Consider the following 25,286-nt stretch of genomic DNA (forward strand, 5'->3'; position numbering starts at 1 on the left):
AAAGGGTTCTCCAATGTCTTCTCAGTTAGGGACCGTTCGTTATTTATAAACGGGGTCACCGGAGGGATTTTGAGTGCTTCAATCAAAAGTTGCATGACCCTCCCCAGCCTGCAAGAAAATTTTCAACGACCCTCCAGCAGTCTTTTTAAAAAAGACATGACCCTCCCCGGCCAATTGTCGATATCTTCCGCCCACGCTGTAAAGCGCTATGAAAACACATCGACTTAAGCAAATCTTTCTAAACTCACCCTCTGCTTTCTGATCTTCCACATCACACTTCACCAAGATAGTAGATTTACTCACTAACATTGTTGTGGAAACACAATAAGCATGGAAACTAAATGCACACTTCCTGCAACTGCATACCTACTTGAAATAAGTTACTCCTCTAGTAAGTATTCACATGAAATAAAACAATAAAACATTGAGACCATTCAACAAAGCACACTGGGTAATAACAAATTCAACACATGAACTTGTTGCTATGGACTCGTCTCTAGGCTTCCTCAGTCATTGTAAAGCTGCCGAAGCTGAACATTGTCCAAAACTCAATTTCTCAGACGAGCGTCAATTTGGGAGCTTGACTACACTCCTTCTTTCTCAAATGACTTGAAAAGGCCGTTTGCACAATTTCACAAATAATCACAGGGACCGAAAAATACCTAACATGCCAAATTTTTCCGGGTTTAGACCTATCATTTTAACTTTTCCCCGCTGTCTTGCCGTTTTAATATTTTCCCGTAGAATATCCCATATTACTGTAATACTCTCATAACATTAGTCCTGCATTCTGGCCTGTGTGTTGTCCTGTTGTTACCCCTTGCCCTTCCAGAGAAACAGATGTATTCAAATAATCGTTTTGCTTGCTTAAATGCGAACTCAGAGTGATGTTAACCTACAGTAGGCCTATTTAAGTTAACGACGTGGTTGTCGTGAGAGCACGATTCATTGGCGCTTGCAGTGTTCGGCCGTAGGCTATGTCTATGTGCGCACCTGCCAGGCTAAGAGCCAAAGAAATCCCCTGTATATTCACACCCAAGTTGGCCTACCATAACTTACCAACTCTACACTGTAGACCATAAACTGGCTATTTATATGACCAATGTATTTGTTCAACTGTATGAAGCAGAATTACGCACTACTTGGAACGTAACACATTTTTTTGGCACGAGAGAGAATGACAGCGATTAACAAATTGCACTTGTTGCTGGTTACCAATAAATAGGGCCTACTATATATTTTTTTGCAAACAACAAAAACCGAAAGGATGGAGACAGCAAAGCTAGAGATGGGCAGGAACAAGGTCAATTGGTAGAAATGCTTGTCAAAACGTTAGGAGCTGGATGTGTGGATGAATGAAGCACAAACTGCTTTATAAGCATGCACACTGTTTAAAGTTAGGCTAGGCTACACGGTAAACTAAGTAAACCAAAGTTAAATTTAGCTTTTTTAGGGCTGGATAAAGTTGACCAAATGGATATAGGCTGTTAGGCGTGAATAAAGTAGGCTACTTTGTTGCTCAAACCCTTCCAACGTGGGGACGGATGTTGACATTTTCCGTATTTTGCGTGAGAAACCCGGGAAATCTCTCTTATTTTCATTGTTCAATGTTGACAGAGCTATGGAACGAAAGATAACGTTATATGAAATCAGAAAATCAGAAATCAACAATCAAACAAGCCACTTTGATTTTTTGCTGTTTTCATTAATACAAAAGATGGGTGACCCCCCCTCCTAGACAAAAAAAAGTTAGGTGACCCTCCCCTCAACAAAGAATAAAAAGACATGACCATCCCCTATTTTCCTCCGGTGGCCCCGTTTTTAAATAACGAGCGGTCCCTTAGCCTTTTAAAATGATATCAGATTAGTAAACAGAATGTGTCTGAAACATTGGATGAATGGTTGCTGATAATGGGCATCTATATACTTATGTAGATATTGCATTATAGATCAGCCATTTCTTTCTACAACAGTCATTTACAACATTAATGATGAAAACAAGGACATTTATAAGTGACCCCAAACTTTTGAACAGTACTGTAAGTGTACATGTTTATGTAGGCTGCTTTACTGCAGAGGTGGACCATTTAACAGGCTAGGCTAGTTGCTTGACACACACACACACACTCTCTCTCTCTCAAACACACACACACACACACACACCTTTCAGTGTAGAAATCCACAGAATGAAACATTTAGCCATGGATGAGCAGAATTACTTTCAATATAACAACAACCATCATCCCTAGAAGGCTCTGAAGGGGGCGGTTCCTGAAATAAGAAGTGTTTTTACCTGCTGTGAGTTAATGTGCAGCCATTGCACTGCGGCAGCAGCAGGAACTCTTTTCCCTCAGTCTGCTCAACCTAGAGAGGTTAAGACAGGTCACATGTCACACAGGTCACAGGGCTGTCACATTTTTCCTGGACCAACTGGAACACGGGTCAAGTTCCAGAGTGTTTATCATTTGGTGTCATGCTATGTACACTCAGACCTCAAGATTTTGCTTTACACATTTTAAAACATTGTATATTAATTGTGTATTGTCAATAGGTGCTGTTTTAATAAAACCCAGTGTTTTACCGACATATAGGCCTAATTAAGTTGCAATTCCCGTTCTGTCCACAAGATGGTGGTCTGTGTATGAGTGACAGACTTTAGGCCTGGTAGATGGCTTCTTTTTAACCACATCACACAATGATGCATAAACAACCAACAAACAACCTGGTAAACATTTACACACATACACAACAGGACATTCTGCCAAAGTCACAACCACGTATCACACAATACACATACACCCGTCACTTCTGATAACAGACAACAGTGAGAACATAGGGATATAGCACACACCCCACATCTCAGAGAGGACAGCACAGCCACTAGAGAGAGAGAGAGAAGAGACAGAGATAAATGGAAAGAAAGGCACCTTTGAATTGGAGCAACAGCGGGCGATCTTGGCTCGGAGGGTGCCAGAACCGGAATTTGTCCGGTGCGTTTTAGAGCGGTTGCCTACTCCGGTGTCACCACATACAGACTAAAACAGTCTGAATGTTGGTCCACTGATGCCCTGATAACTGTTCACATTTGGCTTGAGTCCAGAGAGTGAAGGGATAGTTCAAACCCAGACTAACAAGTCATCTTCTGCTTGAACTATCTGTCTCTCTCACATACAGTACACACACACACTCTCTCACTCACTCACATGCGCTCTCTCTCTCTCACACACACAAACTTTTTTCCCCCTCATGAGTCGCTCTGTAGGACTCTGTGGCTGCGCTCTCTTGAGATCTCTCTCCCCTCCCGCCCCTCCTCACACACACATGCCCACACAGACCACCAGCACGCCAACATGTGCTATGGCAACGGGCATGGGGACCAGGAAGTGTCCCAGACATTCTGTAGAACAGCTGAAGAAGTTGAAGCTGCACACATATCTCTTTGCAATTTCCAAGAAATCAATGCATGAACATTTCACAAACAGCAAACTATTTTAGTTTGGGAACGTGTGCACATCCAAATTAATGTGCAGGAGCTAAAAGTCAAAGATCCAACATAACAGAGAAGGTCCGCACACTTGCTCTCTGTTCTCTTGCTCTCTTGCTCTCTGTTCTCTGTTCTCTGTTCTCTTGCTCTCTGTTCTTATGTTCTCTTGCTCTCTGTTCTCTTGCTCTCTTGCTCTCTGTTCTCTTGCTCTCTGTTCTTATGTTCTCTTGCTCTCTGTTCTCTTGCTTTCTTGCTCTCTGTTCTCAATTTCAATTCAAGGTTGCTTTATTAGCATGACTGTAAGTACAGTGTTGCCAAAGCACAATTAAAACAGCATAACAATTAGAACATTGACAGCATTAAGGGAAACAGTAACATGTAACATGAAAAATTGTGTGTATACCCTCACTTTCTCTCTCTCTCTCTTTCACACACACACACACACACACACATAGTACTGCACACGCACACACACACACACACGTAGGCATGTGGTCACACACATACACACACACACACACATACTGCACACACACACACACACACACACACACACACACACACACACACAGCATACACATTATAACACATTGGATTAAGTACAGACATTAAGTTGGGCATTATAGCAAAGTGTCCGACTCACTCTCCCTCATGTCATGGCAAGCTGCAACGTATTTTGCTGCTAGCGGAGCAGTCAGTCCTTCTCCTAGCAGGGGGGGCAATTTATCAGAGTCTTTAAGGGAGCTAAAATTTGGAATTTTATTTGAGAATTGTAAAAAATATATTTTTCTAATTTGTTCAAACTTTGGACAGTGTAGGAGAAAGTGCATCTCTGTCTCAACCTCACCAGTCGTACAGTGACCACAGAGCCGCTGCTCTTTAGGAAGCCATACTTTTTTGTACCGGCCTTTCTCTGTGGCAAGGCTGTGGTCACTTAGCCTGTACTTGGTAAGAATCTGTCTCTGCTTTGTATCTCTTACGGTGGAGAGGTACTCTGCCAATTCATAATTTCGTTTTAGTGACAAGTAACATTCTAATTTGGATTGTGATTTTGTTTGTTTGAACATCCCAATGTTCCAGATATTTTTTCTTAATTTGATTCATAATTTCTTTTACTTTGATCTGATTTTGAAAAGCAGTGCTGGTCTGAGATTGATGGGTTAGTGTATTAGTTAACTTCAGAACCAACTGACAGAGGGGACTGGTTTCAGGGCTGACCTCTTGGGTTTTGATTGCTTGAAACTTTATGGTATTTTCTGGGCTAGATTTCAGATGTATCCAGAATTTTAGTGATATTCTTTGTACATTTAAAGCTAATGGGAATCTGCCTAATTCTGCCCTGCATGCATTTGTGGGTGTTTTCCTTTGGACCCTGAGAATATTCCGAATAAATTCTGCATGCAGGGATTCTATGGGGTGTTTGTCCCATTTAGTGTAGTCGAGCTTACTGAGTGGACCCCATACCTCACATCCATACAGTGCAATTGGCATGATGACACTGTCAAAGACGGACCAGATGTTAATTGGAATTTGTATTTTATTAAAATTCTTTTTGATGGCATAGAGAGCTCTGCGAGCTTTATCTTTTAGCGCATTCACTGCAAGGTCAAAGCTTCCTGAGGCACTGAGTTTCAGGCCTAGGTAATCGTAACATTGTGAGTGCTCTAGAGCGGTGTTTCCTAGAGTGAAAAGGTGTCTGGTTGCCTGGGATCTGGCTTTCTTTTGGAAGATTACAATCTTTGTTTTTGCCAAATTAACTGTCAGGGCCCAGTTCTGACATAAGTGCTCTAGCAGGCCCAGGTGCTGTAGCCCTTGTTCAGAGGGCGAGAGCAGCACCAGGTCATCTGCAAAGAGCAGGAATTTAACTTCCGTATTGTTTAGGGGGAGTCCAGGAGCTGTAGATTGTTCCAGTAACACCGCTAACTCATTAATATAGATATTGAACAGGGTAGGACTCAAACTACAGCCCTGTCTCATCCCACGCCCCTGAGTGAAGTATTCTGTTCTGCTGTTATCAATTTTCACAGCGCATTTGTTGTCCATATACATGGATTTGATTATATCATATATTTTACCCCCTACACCACTTTGTAAAGTTTTATAGAATAATCCATCATGCCAAATTGAGTCAAATGCTTTCTTAAAATCAACAAAACAAGCGAAGATTTTACTTTTGTTTGCTTGAATAACATGTTTGTTAATTAGGGTGTGTAGGGTGTAAATGTGGTCAGTGGTACAATGTTTTGGTAAGAAGCCAATCTGACCTTTACTCAAGACATTGTGTTCGGTAAGGAAGGCCTGTAGACGGGCGTTTAGAATACAGCAGAAAACCTTCCCCAGGTTACTGTTCACACAGATGCCTCGATAGTTATTGGGATCGAATTTGTGTCCACTCTTAAAGATAGGGGATATAAGCCCCCTGTTCCAGACCTCAGGAAAGCAGCCAGCTTGAAGATCGAGATTGAACAGCTTTAAAAGGGCCTTTTCCAGCTCAGGGGTGCTGTGTTTCAGCATTTCAGTCCTGATGCTGTCAGGTTCACATGCTTTTTTTGGTTTTAGTTTGTGGAGTGTGAGTGTTAATTCTTCCTGAGTGATTTCATAGTCAAGTGGGTTTTGACTGTCTTTTATGATTTTTTCAAGGGAGTGTAACTTTTGTGTAATGACTTGTTGGCCAATTGTAAGGTTATTTGATGGGATTTTGCTGTAAAGTTTTTCAAAGTAATTCTTCCATGTTTCTCCATCTTTCACTTTTTGTTCTCTTGCTCTCTGTTCTCTTGCTCTCTGTTCTTATGTTCTCTTGCTCTCTGTTCTCTTGCTCTCTTGCTCTCTGTTCTCATGCTCTCTGTTCTCTTGCTCTCTGTTCTCTTGCTCTCAAATAAATTAAAGTAAATGGAGAGCAATGTGCGGACTTTCTCTGTTATGTTACAAACAGCAAACTAGCCAGGTCTGTAATATAATGCAAGTGTAGAGAATACAAATTTAAACTAAAAAATGTAATTTTGAGGAAATTACCAGTGCATGAAAATATAAACATACTGTATATTAACATAAAATGCCAAACAAACTTTTATTTGGAAACAGTTGGCAGGGGTCATAGTTGATAACAACTGACAGTTGAAATGGCTGAACAGTTAAATAGTTGAGTAGTTTAAATAGTTCAATTATTTAATAGTGAATTATTGTAGTGAGGACATTTATTTTGAAACAGTTGTGGGCAGAGGAAATAGTAGTCTTAAGAGAGACAGATTGTATGCTTAAAGCCTGAGACAGAGTATATAGTTTAAAAGTTGAATGTAGATAGTGCAATGGATGTTGATAGACAGAAAATTGAATGGATGTTGATAGGCAGATTGTTTAATGGATGTTGATGGATAGTTTAATGGGTAGATGAGTGAATGGTTTGAAGAGGATGAATGGATAGAAAGTTGGATGGAATGTGCCTTATATCCTTGTAGAATGGAGAGACACATAGAGTTGGCCTAGTTAAGCAGAAAGCAGTTGATACAAGTGCAATCAGTTTAACTGGCCCTTTGATGGGTCCTAGTTGAGCAGCTGGAAGTTGATACAGGTGCAAATCAAGTTAATTAGTCCATTGTGATGTCATAGTGCTAATGTAAAGTCTATGGGGAAAAATAAGCTTGTTTTTTGTTAATATCTCAAAAAGTATAAAGTTTACAAAAGTGAAAAATACATTCCTCAAGTGTCCTTTTCAAGACCTACGTTACAAAGTTTGAACGAAGTTTCTACGTTAAACGGTTAAAGCTGAATTAGACGCAAAAATTTGGTGGGAAGAAGAAGAAGAAGAAGAATACTTCGGATAACAGAACAGTGCATTTTCATGCACTGTAATTAGCATATAAATGCCTACTGTGTAAGCTACACCTCACTCGACCATAGCCTCCAGTGTTGTGGCAGGGAGAGTTTTAGCCTTGTTGCTATCATGCTAGGGTTGCATGTTCAACTGCTCATGTTGAACCCGAGCAGTGAAGATGTTTCACATATGGCAAGATAATCAGGGCTTTTCATTTCCAAATCCCTAACCTTTTAATAAAGCAGGATCAGATTTGCTTTGTCGACTCACTGCTCTTTCAGGCTTATGTTGTGCCTACATCTGCCTGCGCATATACAAATAATCCCTCACACAGCCTGTCCTTTTCCAGAGAAAGCCCGCAGATGAGAAGTGTGTGATTGGAGAAGAATGAGAAAAGAATGAGCTCTCCTGCTGCTGTGGAGAGGGAGAGGCTGGAGAGCAGCACCAGTGACGTGGCTCCCCAAACATCCAGCAGGATCCATGTGCTGGCTATTAATCTGTCACTTCAATCATGCCGAGCTGATGGATGAGAGAGTTTTTTCACAGGCAACACCTTTGATGTCGTCTGAGTGTGGATGTGTTTTTCTTTAGCTGTCTGCCTCTGTCTGTCTCTCTCTCTCTCTTTCTCTCTCTCTCTCTGTGTGTGTGTGAGACAGAATGTCTCTCTTTATTTGTATATCTGTATCATCGTATATATGTGTGTGGTATTCAGGAGAACGTTGTGTGTGTGTGTGTGTGTGTGTGTGTGTGTGTGTGTGTGGTGTTTAAGGAGTGTGTGTGTGTATGTTTTAATGTTTTAATCCTCAACACACACACACACGTACACACACATACAATCTATCATACATCAACATGATATGCACACTCACACCAACTCCTATACTCCCTTCTAGTAGTTTGTTGAAAAGACTCTCTTCCACAAACTCTTCCACAAACTTGCCTTAAGTCTCACTTTCCCCCAATTCCTTTCTCTCTCTCTCTCTCTCTCTCTCTCACACACACACACACACACACACACAGACAGCTCTAACAGGTGGGAAAGGTATTAGGGTTTACTAGTTGAGTGTGGCAGCTGTAAAAACAGACAGAATGGCTGTTTTACATCCCTTGTGCAGACTGAGCATGCCTGCACACACTGAGAGCAGCCCAGGCACACACACAGGCTCATTCAGCAGCCTTTTAGAAGCCTACAGCCTTTATGAGGGCTTTCTCTCTCTGTTTTTCTCCCTATCTCTCTCTCTGTGTGTGTGTGTGTGTGTGTGTGTGTGTGTGTGTGTGTGTGTAGAGTACCAGTGGAGGCTGAGAATGTAATTTGGAAAATGTTTAGGGGTAGATGTTGTCATTGTTGTCATTGGTCACTATCTTACTCCACCATTGACTGCAAACATGCAGGCCTGTTTCTCACACAAACTATTTTACAGGAAATTATTTGAAGCACTGTTTTTACCATGTGGTAGCCCATCTTAACATTATACATTCACAAACATTAAAATGAAGGCTGAATTAAGGGCAATTAGCAACATAAAAAAGTTAGGCTACATCAGAGCACGAAATCAAAATACAAAGAAAATCTGATTAGTCACAACATATCCCTTACAAAAAACTGCAGGAATTATTTGCAGTTCATGTGCAGGAAATGACCAAATAATTACACTACATAGTTGTTCTACACTTCCCTGTAGAAATTCAATATTCTCTGGACATGAAATTATTGTAGACCATACTTCAGAACTCTGCAATAGGCCTATAGCCTAGGCCAGTGGTTTTCAAAGTGGGGGCCGCGTGGGGGTGTCATGGGGGGGCCTCAGCAAGTTGGAAGGAAAAATAAAAGCAACAAATAAATTCATTTGAAATTGTTTAAATATACCTATTACTATGAGGGTTGTTATACAATGCCATTAAAATAATGTCTGGCATATCTGAACATTATATTTTCCATGATAATGACTGAGAATAATAGTAGAGTGATAGCTCTCATATAGCAGAAAGCCCCAAATGCAGTTTTTTCACACTTTACGCTCCATTGCGAAATGCTTGTGGCTAAAATAATTATTAGGATTAGCTTAATGTGTTTTTGCCGTAGTGTTGTCGATGGGTTTAATAACACATCAAGGGGGTCCTTGGCCAGAATCTAGTGGTATTTGGGGGGCCTTGTCGTGGAAAAGTTTGGGAACCCCTGGCCTAGGCTACTAGGCTTTTTGTCCCATGACAGCAGTCATTTTGTAGGGTATATGGATGTTTTCTTACTGGTAAACTAAACGAAGAAACTTTGAAAAGCATATCGCAGCATTTTCGTATGTCAGTCTATAGACCCACACCGCTACATTCGCTCTGTATGATGAAAAACCTTACTATGGGAAATCGCTCATTGCGTTTCAGCGCGTGCTTAGGCGGTTGCGCAACTCCACTGCCTCCACAGAAGGCGCTTTTGTGCAAACTCAACTCCGAAGAATGTTGCCTTCGACTGTAAAGAGTAGTGAGTAGCATCCATGGAATACCCTAAGAGATCTTCGGTTTTAGCTCAAAATAGATCACCTTAATGGATTGGCATGGGGGAAAGTCTATTTACAAACCTGGCTAAACAACAGCTATGGTGCATCTTCGTCATCATGCTCACTGCTATCTTTACGCGACAAGGTGAGTGCGTCTGAATATGCTACTAGCTAGCTGAAGTTGCCCCATTTCTTTGTTTATGGTGTTAGCTGACTTGCTAACTCATTATGCCAAGTGTAAAAAGTCATGTTGATTTATGTGTCTCTTTTCAATGCAAAATAAGTCATAATTGCAGGTTACAAATTCGAATGCGGTAACTGTTTACAAACTTTTGGCACTGCGTGAAGTGAAGTCTCTGCCTTCGCGTGTAAAACAATGTTCAGTCATGGACAACGTTCCGAAGGCAGGCATGCAGGGATACCAACAGAGTTGGGTGGATGGGATACTAGCAGGGCATTTTATGACGGGGTGGGTGGATGGCCGTGATCCAGTCTGGGAAGAACGGACATTTTGCTGAATAAGAATACAAATTTGGACCTGGGTAATTTAAGCGGTGTTGTGTGCCCTCTGATTTCTACGCCAACTGGTTTCTAAATCTGCGTGTAGAGGCGCAGTGTTCACCACAGCAGCGGCAGCAGCAATCGGCAGATATTCATAAAAAATATTATTGAAAACTAGAATTAAACGGTTAAATTTGATTACCTCACTGACATGCTGATGTTCTTTGTGAGCTCATTTTCCTCTAATATTGTTATTTTCCAATTATGTATCAATTAGCCCTAATCATGTTAGCAGCACCCAGGAAACATCTTTTCTAAAGTGATCTCAAGCAAGTGGTGATTAAAAACTACTCTACCTTGTTCTAGCGACTATAGGCCTATGATTGTCAAAAGTCTAATGCTTCTTAACATAGGCAAAGAAAGTAAGGAATTTGTTTGTAATGTTCATAAAGACGTGACAAAAATATCTATTTTTGCAAACTCATTTGATCCTGGAATAGCAAAACACATCTCACTGTGCTGGTGCGCTACAATCAAATATCCTTTAGAACACTTTATCAGCCGTCTCTGCTACAATCTAAATATTTTTTTCTCTCGCCAATTAGTTTTCCATTTATTATGATACCCCATACGCCAGCACCCAGGAAACCTGTTGATTTTGAGTTGATCTGAATGACCCATTTTGGGCCGATCGGTGCCAGCTGAGGCTTAGTAGAGCAATTCAATATAGAGTTAATGTATGACAAAAATGGCTAAAATGTATACCTGTATGAATTAGGCATGGGCAGAAAAGTCATGATGAGGGTGGGACATGTCAAAACCCGTGTCAGTTCATAGGTTAAGTTGATTTTTTAGTTTTCCCTGGTACAGCCCAAAATGTATCAGCCATACACTTTTCACTAATATGTTTGATGTAGGCCTACTAATACAATGTTTTATGCATTGGCAGTGGGACATGTCAAAACCCATGTTAGATCTCATCCTGAGGTTATACGCTTTCAGAATATGGTTTGGGTGATTGAACTAGTTTTCTCTTAAAGGCACAGACCCAAAGGTATCAGCCAAATTCCTGATTTATTCATACCATATGTATTATGAAGGGGCAGCAAAGTAAAGGGCAGGGTTAGAAATGTCAAAACCTATGTTTGATCACATCCTGAGGGTATATGCTTTTAGAAAATATATGCTTTAGGTGGTTGAATCAGTTTTCCCTAAATGGTACAGCCCAAAAAGGTATCAGCTATATACTCTATTTACCAATACCCAAAGTGTTATGCATGGGCAGCATACTAATGAAGAGGGTGGGACATGTCTCATGTCATTGCATTAATACACAGGATTAGATGTTATAATCCTAAGGGTATACACTTTCAGAAAATAATGGTTTATATGGTTGAATCATTTTTCCTTTCCTTCATGGTACAGAGCAAAATGTATTAGGTGTACACTTTTTACACCTAAATTGATACAATCTCATTCATTTCAATGGGAAATTTGCTTCCAAGAGGCTGTAGAAATCTTCAGCTGTGGGTTTGGAAAGTCCATCACACATTTTTGTCATGTGGGGCATATACAAACAAAGAATAGAAGGTTTGGTTTGATGCCCTCTTTTGGAACCGACTTCTCTGCTGGCTCATGGACTATTCATATCGAACCACACTAAGAATATAATAGAATAAAATAGATTAGAGGTAGCCTACATCTGTTATTGGGAGAACTACTTGTCCATTGCTGACATGCTGCAAATCAGCGGGATATCTGTGCTTTACCACTCCCCATGTCCCCATGAGGGCTGCACTCCTCTCACCTCTTCCTCTCACTGTTGACCACCGTCTGGCTCTGAGTGAGACAACATGGACATCCTGATGTTTGGGAGCATGCCAGCAGTGGGCATACTGTAGTTCTCCCAATTACAACTCTGCCCCAAACCTCAGATCCGCAGGTCATTATAAGGAAATCATATAACGTCATTATAAAGTGTGTATTATAACGTTATAATGTTCTCAAAATCCATTCCATAGATTTGGCTTATTCTTTCTGTAGGTCTTTGCATTTGGAATTGTGTATTATCAAAGTAAAATGATTGACAGCATGACACAGACTGAATGGGAAATTCAGTCTGTGTGAAAAAAGTCCTTTCTCAGAGATTTGAAATTACAGTATAATTTGCTCATGATAAAACCACATTTTCAGAATGGTAATTTTAGGCATGAAGCTCTTACAAGACCTTCAACACTAACCTGTGTGTGTGTGTGTGTGTGTGTGTGTGTGTGTGTGTGTGTGCGCGCGCTTGTGTGTGTGCGCGCGAGTACGTGTGCGAGTATGTGCACGTGTGTGTGTGCGCTTGCTGTGAAGGAGCCACTGTTGTGGCTGTAGTGATCTTGTAGTGGCCTTGTTGTGGCTGTAGTGGTCTTGTTGTGGCTCTAGTGGTCTTGTAGTGGCTGTAGTGGTCTTGTAGTGGTCTTGTCTAACCCCAGTGTCTCCTCTGTGCGCAGCCCAGTGTCAGCAGCCCTGCCAGATCCAACACTGCAATGCTGAGTACCTGGCCTTGTCTTCACCACCACCTTCCTCCTCCTCCTCCACCGCCGCCCACTGGGGTCCCACGGCCCCCCTACTCCCCCTGCTCGACGCGTGTGAGGTTCTGCGCGGTTATTCGGACTGCACCAAGCGCACGGCTCGCAGATGCCGTGGAAACCTGCTGTTCCACTCGGCGCTGTACCGCATCCGGGAGCTGTTCTCCCAGCTCAACTGCTCCAGGGAGGGTCCCGGGTACCCCCCTCCCCCTCCTCCTGGGGCGGACCCCAGCCACAACTCACCCCTAGGGCCTCCAGGGGGCGCTACCCTATGTGACTACTGGAGGCGAGTGGAGGGCGATGTCCACTCCGTCAGGCCGGACGCTGAGGGCTACACAGGGATGAACGTCCACTGTGGGATGTTTGGGGACCCTCACCTGCGCACCGTCAGGGACCAGTTCCAGACCTGTAAAGTGGAAGGGGCTTGGCCTCTCCTGGATAACCCGTACCTGACCGTCCAGGTGACCAACACACCTGTGCTACGGGGCCTGGGCCCCACTGGCCTCACCAAGGTAACGAGTGGTGACGACGTGTGGTGGTGTGGTGATATCTTTTTTGTGCATTGATTGAAATTTAAATTCTTTATTGACCAGTTTACAAAAATATTTCCAATATAATAGATAGATAAACAAATAACATGTCTTTGTACAGTATTGTCAAAAGGAGTAATTTCATTAATTTCATCGCCTATCGTGATGGTTGACAGACATCACGATGGGAAACAACCATCGTGATGCCACGCCCCCACATGCCAGGCACTAATTCCTGCTGAAATGAAATTGAGCCTAGAACTGATGCATGTGAAGGGTACTTTAGAGGCTTCCAGCCAAACAGTGCAAAAATAAAAGGTTTATTAGTCTATCGGCTCCCACACACAGCTGCGTGCATCGTGTTGCTGGAGACGCATCCCATTCACTTTAAATGGGCTCACGTGATCCGTTGCCGAACTGAATTGTGGGTCCGTCGCGTCGCGTTTCTCCCGCTGCTCGCGTTGAGGAGTTCAGCTGTTGCTGCACCGACAGACGGCACCAGCCAATCAAGCCAATCTACGGATGGCACCAACCAATCACATTAATGTTTTACTTCAAGTCATTTGCATAGCTACCATCGGGAACACCCACTGGAATGCATTGACGGAACGCAGCTGTGTGTGGGAGCCGTAAGTGAGACTACCGCCATGATCGTCAAATGCCAATTAAGTGGACATCGCCCAGTTCAATGGGATATTCTGATCTCTGAAAACTGTTTTAATTTTATGTGACTGAGGTTATAATTTATACTATAGAATAAATTACTATACTGTCCTACAAGCTGTACAATGTCTCCACCTGCTGGTGATTTCATGCTACTGCATCTCTGTAGTTAGTGTGATGGCATCGACCTGAGGTGCTGGATTGTTGATTCCTGTGTGCCTTTGCCTTGTGTCAGTTAGCTTGGAAAAGAGTTACAAAACGGATTAGTAAAGTAACACTTTATCTTTAAAAGTAGACATGTATACCTGGCAGCATGGCCTGCATTAGTAGCCTACTCTTGTTCACCCCTCAGCTTGATAGTTGTATTCCAGCCTACTAAGTTCAGCAAATATAGCTTAACTGCAACACCTTTGTTTGAGCACACAAAACTTTGTTGCCGCGATCAGACAAACACATAATAATGTTGTCTGTCTGTCACTTTGGTGGGCATAGCTATGTAGAATAAGGTAGACGTGTTTTTGTTTCAATTTCACGTTCTGTTAACTCTCAGAAAGGGTGATTGACCATAGTCTGAAAAACATGTCAGCATTGATAAGAAGAATTGATAACTCTGGAGGCGTACGATTCCGATGAATTGAACATTTTGGAACCGGTTGAGCTCAATTCTCAGTTCTGGATTTCCACCCCTACCAGTGTGTATGTCTTGTTGTGTTATGCTCTAAAATGAAATGGCTCTGATGAAGGGAAGCGTCCCACTTGCCTTGTCTTGTCTTGTCTTGAGGTCAAGAAGGATCTTTGATACAAGGCTAAGGAAGTGAAAACATGAGGGTATGTGGTTCTGAGGGCATGCAGACTTCAAGCCCTCCAGCTCACCCTCACAGTCTGGCACCTTGATGGATCTGTTGGCAAAAGAAAATAAATGTTTTCTGTGTGTGACTTGCGTTGTGTTTGACTGTGTGGTTCAGCCTGCGTGTCTCTCAGGGCATCATGAGGCTTCTAAAACGCACAGGTGGCTAGAGTCTGTGGCCAGAGCATCACAGGTGGCCAGTGCGTCACAGGTGGCTCGAGAGCGTCACAGGTGGCTCGAGAGCGTCATAGGTGGCCAGTGCGTCACAGGTGGCTCGAGAGCGTCACAGGTGGCTCGAGAGCGTCACAGGTGGCTCGAGAGCGTCACAGGTGGCCAGAGTCTGTGTCCTGTGTGTCTCTCAGGGTATCATGAGGTGGCTAGAGTCTGTGTCCAGAGCGTCACAGGGCTAGAGTCTGTGGCCAGAGTGTCACAGGGCTAGAGTCTGTGGCCAGAGCGTCTCTCAGGGCATCATAAGGTGGCTAGAGTCTGTGTCCAGTGCGTCACAGGTGGCTTGAGTCTGTGGCCAGAGCGTCACAGGTGGCTAGATTCTGTGGCCAGAGCGTCTCTCAGGGCGTCATGAGGTGGCTACTGTAGAGTCTGTGGCCAGTGCATGTGTCAGGGCATTGTGAGGCTTCTGTGCTTCTGCACAGGCTGGCCAGAACATTTTGAAGGACTATTTGAAATTAATGAGTTCTAATCCTATTATTATGGTAATAAGTAATATCCATTTGTGAAACACATTGTTTTTAGCCAAAGTAGAGGTTAGAGTAGAGGTTCTAATGATATCCTTTAGAACGGTAGTGTTAATCTGCTGTGTCAGGATGCTGTGGCCTTACTGATGTTGTGTGTTTGTTTCCTCTGTGGTCCAGATCACGGTGATCTTTAAGGCTTTCAGCGGCTGCACGGAACAGAAGGTCTACCAGGCCACCGCAGACGTGGACGCAGACGGAGATGACCTCCCTCTCGCCTTCACCGACGGCAGCCGCTCCAGCACAGATGGCCACAGCCTGCGTGTCGACGCGGCAACTTCCCCCGGCGACGGCCCCGTCCATGTGGTTCAGTTGCGGGCGACCCACGCTGGAGCGTCCATCCTGGTGCGCCGGACGGGCCGGTCGCTGGGGTTCTCCGCCCGCCTTCCTGAGTCCTCGCTGGGGCAGGAGCGGCGGGGGGAGCTGGGGGAGGAGGCGGCGGGGGGGATGCAGCTCTGCCTGCACGGATGCCCTCGCGCCGAGCTGCTGCAGGAGTACGTCTGGGGGGGTCACGGAGGCAGGGGGGGCAACCCCAGCACTCTAGTACCCCTCCTGCCCCGTCCAGCCACCCCAGAGTGGGGCTACAGCACTGAGAGGGCCAGGCTGGAGTGCAGCCTGCTGTTGCCCCGAGAGGACTTCTACTTCCAGGCGTGTGTGTTCGACCTGCAGGCCTCGGCAGACTCAGGCTTCTCCAGGGCCGCTCTCTGGGCCTCACAGGACCTAAAGACTCTGTTTCCCAGCATGCCGCAGCAGCCCCGGAACCTGAGCAGGACAGCGGGGGTCTCAGGGGCGCAGCTCAGACCCAACACCAGGGCGGCGACGATGGGCACTCTGTCTGTGTGCCTGGTACTAGTGCTGCTGTTTGCATAGTCTACACCTGGAGCTGTAGACTTTTTGTTTGAATGTGTGCGTGTTTAGACCTTGTGCCTTTACCAACCATCATCAAGCTCAGGTGAAGCAAATCAAGCCATTACATTGCTGATACACACAATACACGCACACACAACAAGGACACACATACATACACACACACATGCATGGATATGTAGACCTAAACCTCAGTTATGATTGAGATCTCCTGCTTTGAACCCTGTGAATGAATAGATATAGACGGATATGAAGTATTTTCAGAAAGCGAGGATGTATTGTCTGGATGTGCTGTCTAGATATTCAGTATGGATGTGCTGTCTAGATATTTAGTGTGGATGTGCTGTATGGATATTCAGTATGGATGTGCAGTCTAGATATTCAGTGTAGATGTGCAGTCTAGATATTTAGTGTGGATGTGCTGTATGGACATTCAGTATGGATGTGCAGTCTAGATATTCAGTGTAGATGTGCAGTCTAGATATTCAGTGTAGATGTGCAGTCTAGATATTTAGTGTGGATGTGCTGTATGGATATTCAGTGTGGATGTGCTGTCTAGATATTCAGTGTGGATGTGCAGTCTAGATATTCAGTATGAATGTGCTGGATATTCAGTGTGGATGTGCAGTCTAGATATTCAGTGTGGTGTAAGTGATATGAACCAGACCCAAATTGAAGCCCTGATCACTCATCACTGCAGTATCCGCCTCCCCAGAAGCTTCTGCTGCACAGATACGCTGGGGGCAGCCATTAGCTGTTTGGCTACTCAACTCTACTCGATTCCAATGACTAATATCATTCTATACAGTTCAGATGGTTAGAACTTATGTACTCTTTTGTCTGTTTTCGTATGTTTGTGTATGTATGTATGTCAGTACAGTATGTATGTATGTATGTATGTATGTGCAAAATAACACTACACTTTTTCTGAATGGAGAAAAATAAAACTGATCAGTTCAATAGCAATTTCAAACATTGGGATATTGCATTACTTTTTATGTGTTTTCTTCTCTAAAGACAAAACAACAAGAAGATGATGAAATCATCTGGTGATCATGTGTTGTTCCTCTTTTGCGGTGAAACAGTAAGTTAGAGATTAGAGTAGTGACTGTCTTACTTAAATCGAGTAAGTCGATTGTCACTCAGTGAGATCAAGATGCGTCTCTCTGTTGTGCTACTCATCCTGGTCAAACTCCTCCAGACAGGTGGCAGTTATTTTGATTTGCTAGAGCAGGGGTGGGCAACCATTTTGGCTCAAGGGCCACTTTGGGATTTAAAAATTGACAGATGGACTGGGCCACTAGTAGATGAGGAAAAAAAAAAAAAAACTGAAATAGGCCTCTATTATATGTGAAATCTATTTCTTAAAAAGTAGCAGTGCATCAAAGTTTGGTGTCATTTTAGTTTTGCCAATTCGTAGGACAGAGCTCAAGTGTTCATCGTTGAGCTAGGCTCTGTGGCATGCTTTGTCGATCCATAAATGATAAAAAATAGCTAAATAAATACTGGTCATTCTGTGTCAAATCGGACAAAATCCAGGAAAATGGTTCCTGCACCGTCACAGATTCTGCTCAACTTTGTCTACCTAATATTTAGGTCCTTCCTAATATTTGGGCCCTTGTTTGTAGCATTTTTACACTCAAGAAATACCTTATCTTGGAGGCCATGTTTGGGCATTAATATCTCCCTAGCCTGCACAAACTTTGTAGGATGAAGATAGACATGTTCTCAGTAAGATGAGGTCGGATTAAAAAATGGTTCTGCTTGCCCATTAGTTTTATATAAGGCCCTAGATATGGACTATAGTGCAAAACTGGTGATGTTTGAGGGTCTTATAAACTAATTAAAATTGTATCCACATCAACACCATATGTCTATACACTGAGCTACTTTCACCTACATTTGCAAGTGCCTACAAGCTACCCTACATGCAATTTTAATGTTATGAAAATGACAAAAAAACACCTTCCCTTGTTCAATCCTTAAAATTGTCAAGTCCTATGTGGAGAGCTCAGATATTGGCACAACATTAATGAAATACAGTATGTAAAGAAAAAAATGATTGGTACCAAATGCGTACACAAACAAGTTTATACTACCCTTAATGTCACTGTTTTTGCACTTTTTTTCCAAGTCTATGGCCTTGTAGAAAATCAATGAGCATGGTGTACAAACTGGTAATGGTTCAGTCATACTGAGAACATGTTTGTTTTCCACCTTTAAAATTTTGGGCTGCCTTTGAATGATACTTTTCATTATTGTAATGCCCAAACATTGCTTCCCAGATAATGTGATACAGGCTGCAAAACTGAAGTAATTCCAAGGGCTGGAAATAATATGAAGACTTATAGAAATATTTTACAGGACTTGGTTTTGGGAACCATTCTTGATATAGACAAGGTCTGAACAAAATCGGAGACGGTGCAGCAACAACCTTATCTGATTTATATTATTTACACATCTCCCTTTCCATGATAAGCCTATATTATTTACACATCTCCCTTTCCATAAGCCTATATTATTTACACATCTCTGTTTCCATACAGTAAGCCTATATTGTTTACACATCTCCCTTTCCATAAGCCTATATTAATTACACAAATGTGTGTGTGTGTGTGTGTGTGTTTGTGTGTGTGCTGCAGCACTTGAGTGATAGTGAACCTCTAGTGCAGTGTTTCTCAAAGTGTGGTCCGGGGACCACTGGTGGTCCGCAAGCTATCCCAAGTAGTCCGCGAGCAGACGTGGTAAAATTTGATATAGATGAGTTGTTTGCAATATTGAACCAACTTGTATGTAAATCCAAACAGTTCTACAACACTGTCTATGTAAGATATGCCAGTTTAAATCATATGAATCCTCTTGGGACACAATAAGCAAAGTGCAAAGACAATAAGCAAGGTGGTTCAGTGAGTAGGCCTATTGTGTAGGCTGTCATAACCCTAATACTAACCATAACCCTAACTTGTCATGACAAAAACCGAATGACACTTGACAGAAGCGAGTGACAAGCGCTATGTCATAAATGTTTATGACTTATTTATAATGTTTATGACACGTTCATGACTGTGTCATGTCACTCTTATGTAGATACCTTCAAGGAAAGTGTAACCCATTTTTTAAATATTTGCAAGTGTGTATGTATTTACAATGAAATAGCATGTCTCCCACGAGACTCGGTAATATAAGGGGACACTAGTCCCTGAGTGAGTAATGAGTGTAAGGGGTGATGCAACATTTCAAGAGATTTCGGCATCTAAAAAGTCAATGTCTGACAGAAAAACAACAAATAATAACAGTATCAACCTCCAGTGCTCAGGCCCTAATTACATAACATAGGCTGCATTACATCACACAAGAAAATGTCACTAAAAGTACTCATGAAATAGCTCCCTCTGGTGACAATAAGTGGTCAGAAGTTCTCAGTATTATAGAAATGTAATGTTCAATTTTATTTCTTTGACTTGGACTTTGACTTAGTTTGCATGAACTTGAGCAATTGTACTCCAATGATAGATCAGATAAAATATACAGCAGGTCCCTCATTTGCTTACTTTTAGAAATACATATATTTTGGGTTGAATTTGTGAACTTTTAATTTAACTCGATCCTGATTAGGTTCAGTAAAAAAATCATATAACACACTCTGAGCACTGTGAGAACACAAAACATTTCACAGTGTTTTGCTATGCTTTCCAGGTTGCATAACATGTTTGGTAGGATATTGTGTGGCTTAGGATATGCTCTATCGTATGGTATAACAGGCTTTGGGATATATGTTCTATTGTATGATGGAACAGGCTTTGGGATATATGTTCTACTGTATAGTGGGTGTGTCAGAGGTGCTGTCCTCTCAGCAACGATGTGCATACAAAAGGGTGCACGTACCATAGCATTAATTTCTGCAGGCGCCCCTGAGTTCCAGCAACACCAGCAGCTGGAGAGGGAGTATGGATCTCATCCAGTGGTACTTTGGCCAACATAAAATAATGAAATATGTTACTCACAAAGACACTGTTACAGTATTCACCCATAAAGGCAGAGTGGAGTTTAATAATGAGACCTTCTCTCTGGAGCTGAAGAACCTGCAGAAGAATGACAGTGGACTCTACAGAGGAGAGATCAGACGTTAAAATTGAGCACATACTGTCTGTTCTGGGTGAGTGTCTGATGCTGTATTAAATAATACACAAATTACAATTATATTTAGTTACTTTACTCTAATACTGACAAATAGGCCTAGCACTGTCCAGCTCTATCCAAAGGTGCAATGTGTGTACGTGTGTGTGTGTGTATTTGTGTTTCAGATCCTGTAGAGGCCCCTGTCCTGTCTGTTGTCTCTAACTGGTCCAGCAGTGACTCCTGTAATGTGACAGTGATCTGTAGAGGTCGTGACCACTCTCTAAACTCCACCTGTAACACTATCACCTGCTGTCCAGAGCGAAGAGCCTTCAATGACTCCACCCTCACCTTCTCTGTCAGAGATAGAATTATCTGTGACCATAAGAACTGAGTCAGCTGGAGAAATGTTACCATGGAGATCAATCACTTGTGTCCGTTGTATTTAGGTAAGAAAGGGAAGAATTCACAATCAGACACTTACAAACTCACACCATTGTTACAGTATTACATTTGGGTTGATTGATGATTAATATTAATTGTGAAGTGAACCTGGCTATCTCTGTCACTAACCACATGAGACAGTAAATATCTAAAGTATTATTACACGGCTCTTCATAATGCTGCAGAATGCTCCATTCACTTGAATGGGCCTTCCCAACGTTCGGCGGTCTGCTAATTATAAATAACAGACCGTTGCTAAGTATAACAGACCGCTGTCAAGGAAAATGGGCTTTGTGCTTCTATTTTACGTCTTTCATATTACTGCGCAAGGTCTGGAACTTCATTCAAAAGTGAAAGCAGATGGTTGATCAGCTGTGTTCTAAAGAATGTTTGATTCAAGTTCAGCGTGTGCTGTTGTCAAACTATTTGTTTCTTACCAAAAGCCACGATGAAACGGTAACAAATAGGCTATAGCCTAGGCTATGTAGGCTAAAGAGTCACATCGTGGAGAGTTTATTGTTTCGTTTTGGCAAGTAGCCGTGTAATAAGTGGGATAATGTATAGAACGCCGGTCATTATTGGAAAAATAAGTCCCTTCAGGGCGGAACAAGACCCCTCCACTGCGCGTCGGGGTCCGGTTCGCCCTGTCGGGACTTATTTTCCCAATAAAGACCGGCGTTATATACATTATCCCTTACGTATTAGAGTCAAAAGAATTTGAACTAAGGAAAGCGTATGTGTGTTTTTTCATTTGTGTATGACAATGCTGTTATTTCTTTATCCTCACACTGTCCACTATTGTTGGAAACCCAGTTTGGATAGTGTGGCTCTATTGTGGCTTCGGTGCTTGTTGTGCTGGTTCATTCTGGTGCATCAGGAAAAGAAAACAAATGGGAGCAGGTAAAGAGACTCCTATTACATCAACATCATATGACTTTCACCAAGACATGACGTAACAGCACCACGGCTGGAAAAACAACTGATTACGGTTCTCATTCTGTACAGGTGGAGCTCACACAGACTTTGTAAAAACCACGGTAATCAAACTGCTTCCCCAAAATACAATATATCTCTAGAATTTGACAACACTAATCCACATAGTGACTCTCTGCACTGTCTGATTTTAGCTCCATTGTTTTGACTCTCTTTTGGTCAGTAACAGTGCTGCTGTATTTCTGTGTCTGTTGGCAGGTGACTTCTGCTCAACTGTGATCCAGTAGGCATTTAATATACTGCACTGTGCAGGATGTAAAGTCATCTGTAACTGAGGAGAGTCCTTATGATGAGGTGAACATTAGGCATCACTGACTGAGTCTCCCCCTCCTGCCCCTGTTCGAGTGAAAACTGCACCATCTTCAATACATTCCATCTGTACTGAAAAAAAAGTAATTCAATGACATTTTGTGCATATAGATCTATAATGTTCTTGATTGGGTTGAGGGTATGAGGTTTCATATCTCTCAATAACAACTCACAAACTTCTCTGAGCATCTGCAGATCTCCTTAGGGACTGTTCGTTATTTATTTAAGGGGCTACCGGAGAAGTTTTGGGAGCGTTAGTCAAAAAAGACGTGACCCTCCCTCGCCAGCAAGAAATGTTTCTATGACCCTCCAAAGTGATTGAGAAAAAACGCATGACCCTCCCCAACAATTTATTGATGCCTTCTGAAGACCTACTGGGTCAGTTTGGGAGCTTGCATGCTACCACTCCTTCTTTGAAATGCCTTGAAAAGGCTGTCGTTTGCACAATTTTACAAAAATAACATACCTGTCAACTTTTTCCGGGTTTATCACATACTATTTTAACTTTTTCCGGCTGTCTTTTCCCGCTGTCAAGGGGGTGCGAGGCCCTTTTCACTTACGAGCATGAAATCATGGGATAGCCTACACGTAGCCTACTGTCGGTGCATTTTAATAGTAGGCTAATAGGCTACACCACCTTGTCTTTAAGACGGAAAATTGTAGGCTATAGCCTATTAGCTGAGTCACATATTTGGCCATAAGCCGTTTAGCTAGCCTACATCACGAAACCAAACTAGTGTAACAAAGGCGAACATTTTAACAGGGGTAATTAATTGGGTGTGAATCATTGTGCTGAACGCTAGGCTATTTGTCAATGTGCAGAAACACACAACCTTCAAACTATTGATAAGATGTGCACTATGGAACTGGTCCGTAGGCTAACATTGGACAAATATTTTTGAAATTTGAACTTTCTGTCACTAAATCAGGATTAATGAATTATCATACCGGATACGTAATCATCCCACCTCTTGTAACTTTCAGCTCAAGTGCTTATAACACCATGTCTTATTCTCTACACCTGACTATCATATGCATTTGTCCTGTATACAGACCTTACTGTCCTGTACTGACCCTAGGCAGATGGGTCAGGCCCTTGAGTCGTGGATCTGCTCGAGGTTTCTTCCTATTTATATCTCCAATTCTAGAGAGTTTTTCCTCGCCCCTGTTACCCATGGGCCTCTCTCTTTCCCTTTTCTCTGATTGCCTACATTCTGTAAAGCGCCATGATACATGTGTAATGTTTTGGCGCTCTATAAGCACAATAAATTGAAATTGAATTGAAATAAATGACTTTGACTCGCCATATCCTGACTCAGAAAAAAAAACATTTCCTTGCTTACTTTGCTGCAAACTCATCAATGAAATAGGCCAGCGAATAGCGTATTTTTCAATTCAGAGAAGGGCGAGCCCAATCTCTCCTGTGACGGTGCGCAAATAGTTTTTAATAGCCAATTCAACTTCAAAAAGCTTTGTTCACCCAATGCCAGTCACTGATCGCAATTTCAAAATTCGGGAAGGTTGTTTCAGTCTTTTTACGTAAGTTGTGCAGTAGCCTATCTGTCCCCTTTGGAATTATATATTGAGCCTATTGGTCCAGTGCGTTATGTCCTGGGATTCAGACGTGCTCAAAAAAGAAAAAAAAAACTTCGGGCTAGATTTCTTGAAGGTTCTTAATGATCATTAGGAACAATATGAGAGAAATATGTGATCACTGATCGTTGTTTTAGGACTTTAAGCCACATTAAGCTTTTTGCTTAGGCTAATAGGCGTTAATGAAGAATAAACACTTTGTCATCTTTTGGCCAGGTGCAAGGCCATATAACATGGCCCTCCCCTATTTTCCTCCGGTGGTCCATTCCATAAATACCGAACGGTCCCTAATATGTTCTATGCTTTGTCCAAATGATAAGGTATTTGGCTGAGCAACGGAGGTTAATATGTTCTAAGTTTTGTCCAAATGATCAGAGCCGGACAGTAACGGAGTACATTTACTTGAGTACAGTACTTGAGTACAATTTTGAGGGATCTGTAGGCCTACTTTACTCGAGTATCATTTTTGGGGAGTACTCATGACTTTACTCAAGTACATTTAAGAGGCAAATATTGTACTCTTTGCTCCACTACATTTCTATCCATAACCGTGAGTACCCGTTACTCCGTAAAAAGGAAAAAAGGAAAAAAGAAAAATCTCGGAAACCCTCAATTTGTTGTTTCCCTCTCAAACGTGATTGGATTGTGCAGGCACCACTGATTGGGACAGCCTATCAGCAATCACCTTCAGCTTTCTGCCAAAGTCAACTCCATGGTCAGATTTAGATAAGAGACAAAACCATGGACGAAACAATGAAGATGCAGCAGGTCCATCCCGGGAATGTGCCAACCCGTGGCCCCACCTCACCAGACTATTTCAATTTTCTGAACAAGTTAATGATAGTGTTCGCTTCAAGTGTTTCAATTACAAAATAGTATTTTGTATTTGAAATACGCATTTTAAATACATGTATTAGAAATACTGCCCATCCCTGGCAACATGGTAAAAAGATGAAAATGACTTGATTTTACTTTCAATTCCTTTTACATTCTCCAAGGTATTAACATTAACATTTTTTTTATATAACTCCATGTAGGACGTTTCTGTACATAAATGTAAGCACTGTGGCAGAAGAAATGCAATATTTAGAAAATGTACTCTTGTACTCTTGATCCTCAAGTACTTTTAAAAACAAGTACTTCAGTACTTTTACTTAAGTAGACATCTGACTGCAAAGGGTATCTGTACTTTTACTCAAGTAATTTTTTACTCAAGTACTTTTACTCAAGTAATGAAGCGGTGTACTCTGTCCGCCTCTGCAAATGATGTCTGTCTATCGTCGTTACACTTGGAGAAAACTGGATGTTTCATTC

The 25,286-nt window shown here is 42.2% G+C and overlaps 1 protein-coding gene across 1 annotated transcript; it reads left to right on the forward strand.

Moving 5' to 3' along the window:
* Positions 1-9,698: 9,698 nt before the first annotated feature.
* LOC125293635 (repulsive guidance molecule A-like) lies at positions 9,699-17,490 on the forward strand. Its single transcript, XM_048241660.1, has 3 exons — positions 9,699-9,932; positions 12,784-13,373; positions 15,771-17,490. The coding sequence occupies exons 1-3, from the start codon at positions 9,845-9,847 to the stop codon at positions 16,518-16,520; spliced, it is 1,428 nt and encodes a 475-aa protein (XP_048097617.1). The 5' UTR covers positions 9,699-9,844; the 3' UTR covers positions 16,521-17,490.
* The last annotated feature ends 7,796 nt before the right edge of the window (positions 17,491-25,286 follow it).

The sequence above is a fragment of the Alosa alosa genome, chromosome 1 (genome assembly GCF_017589495.1).
Source record: "Alosa alosa isolate M-15738 ecotype Scorff River chromosome 1, AALO_Geno_1.1, whole genome shotgun sequence".
NCBI lineage: Eukaryota > Metazoa > Chordata > Actinopteri > Clupeiformes > Clupeidae > Alosa > Alosa alosa.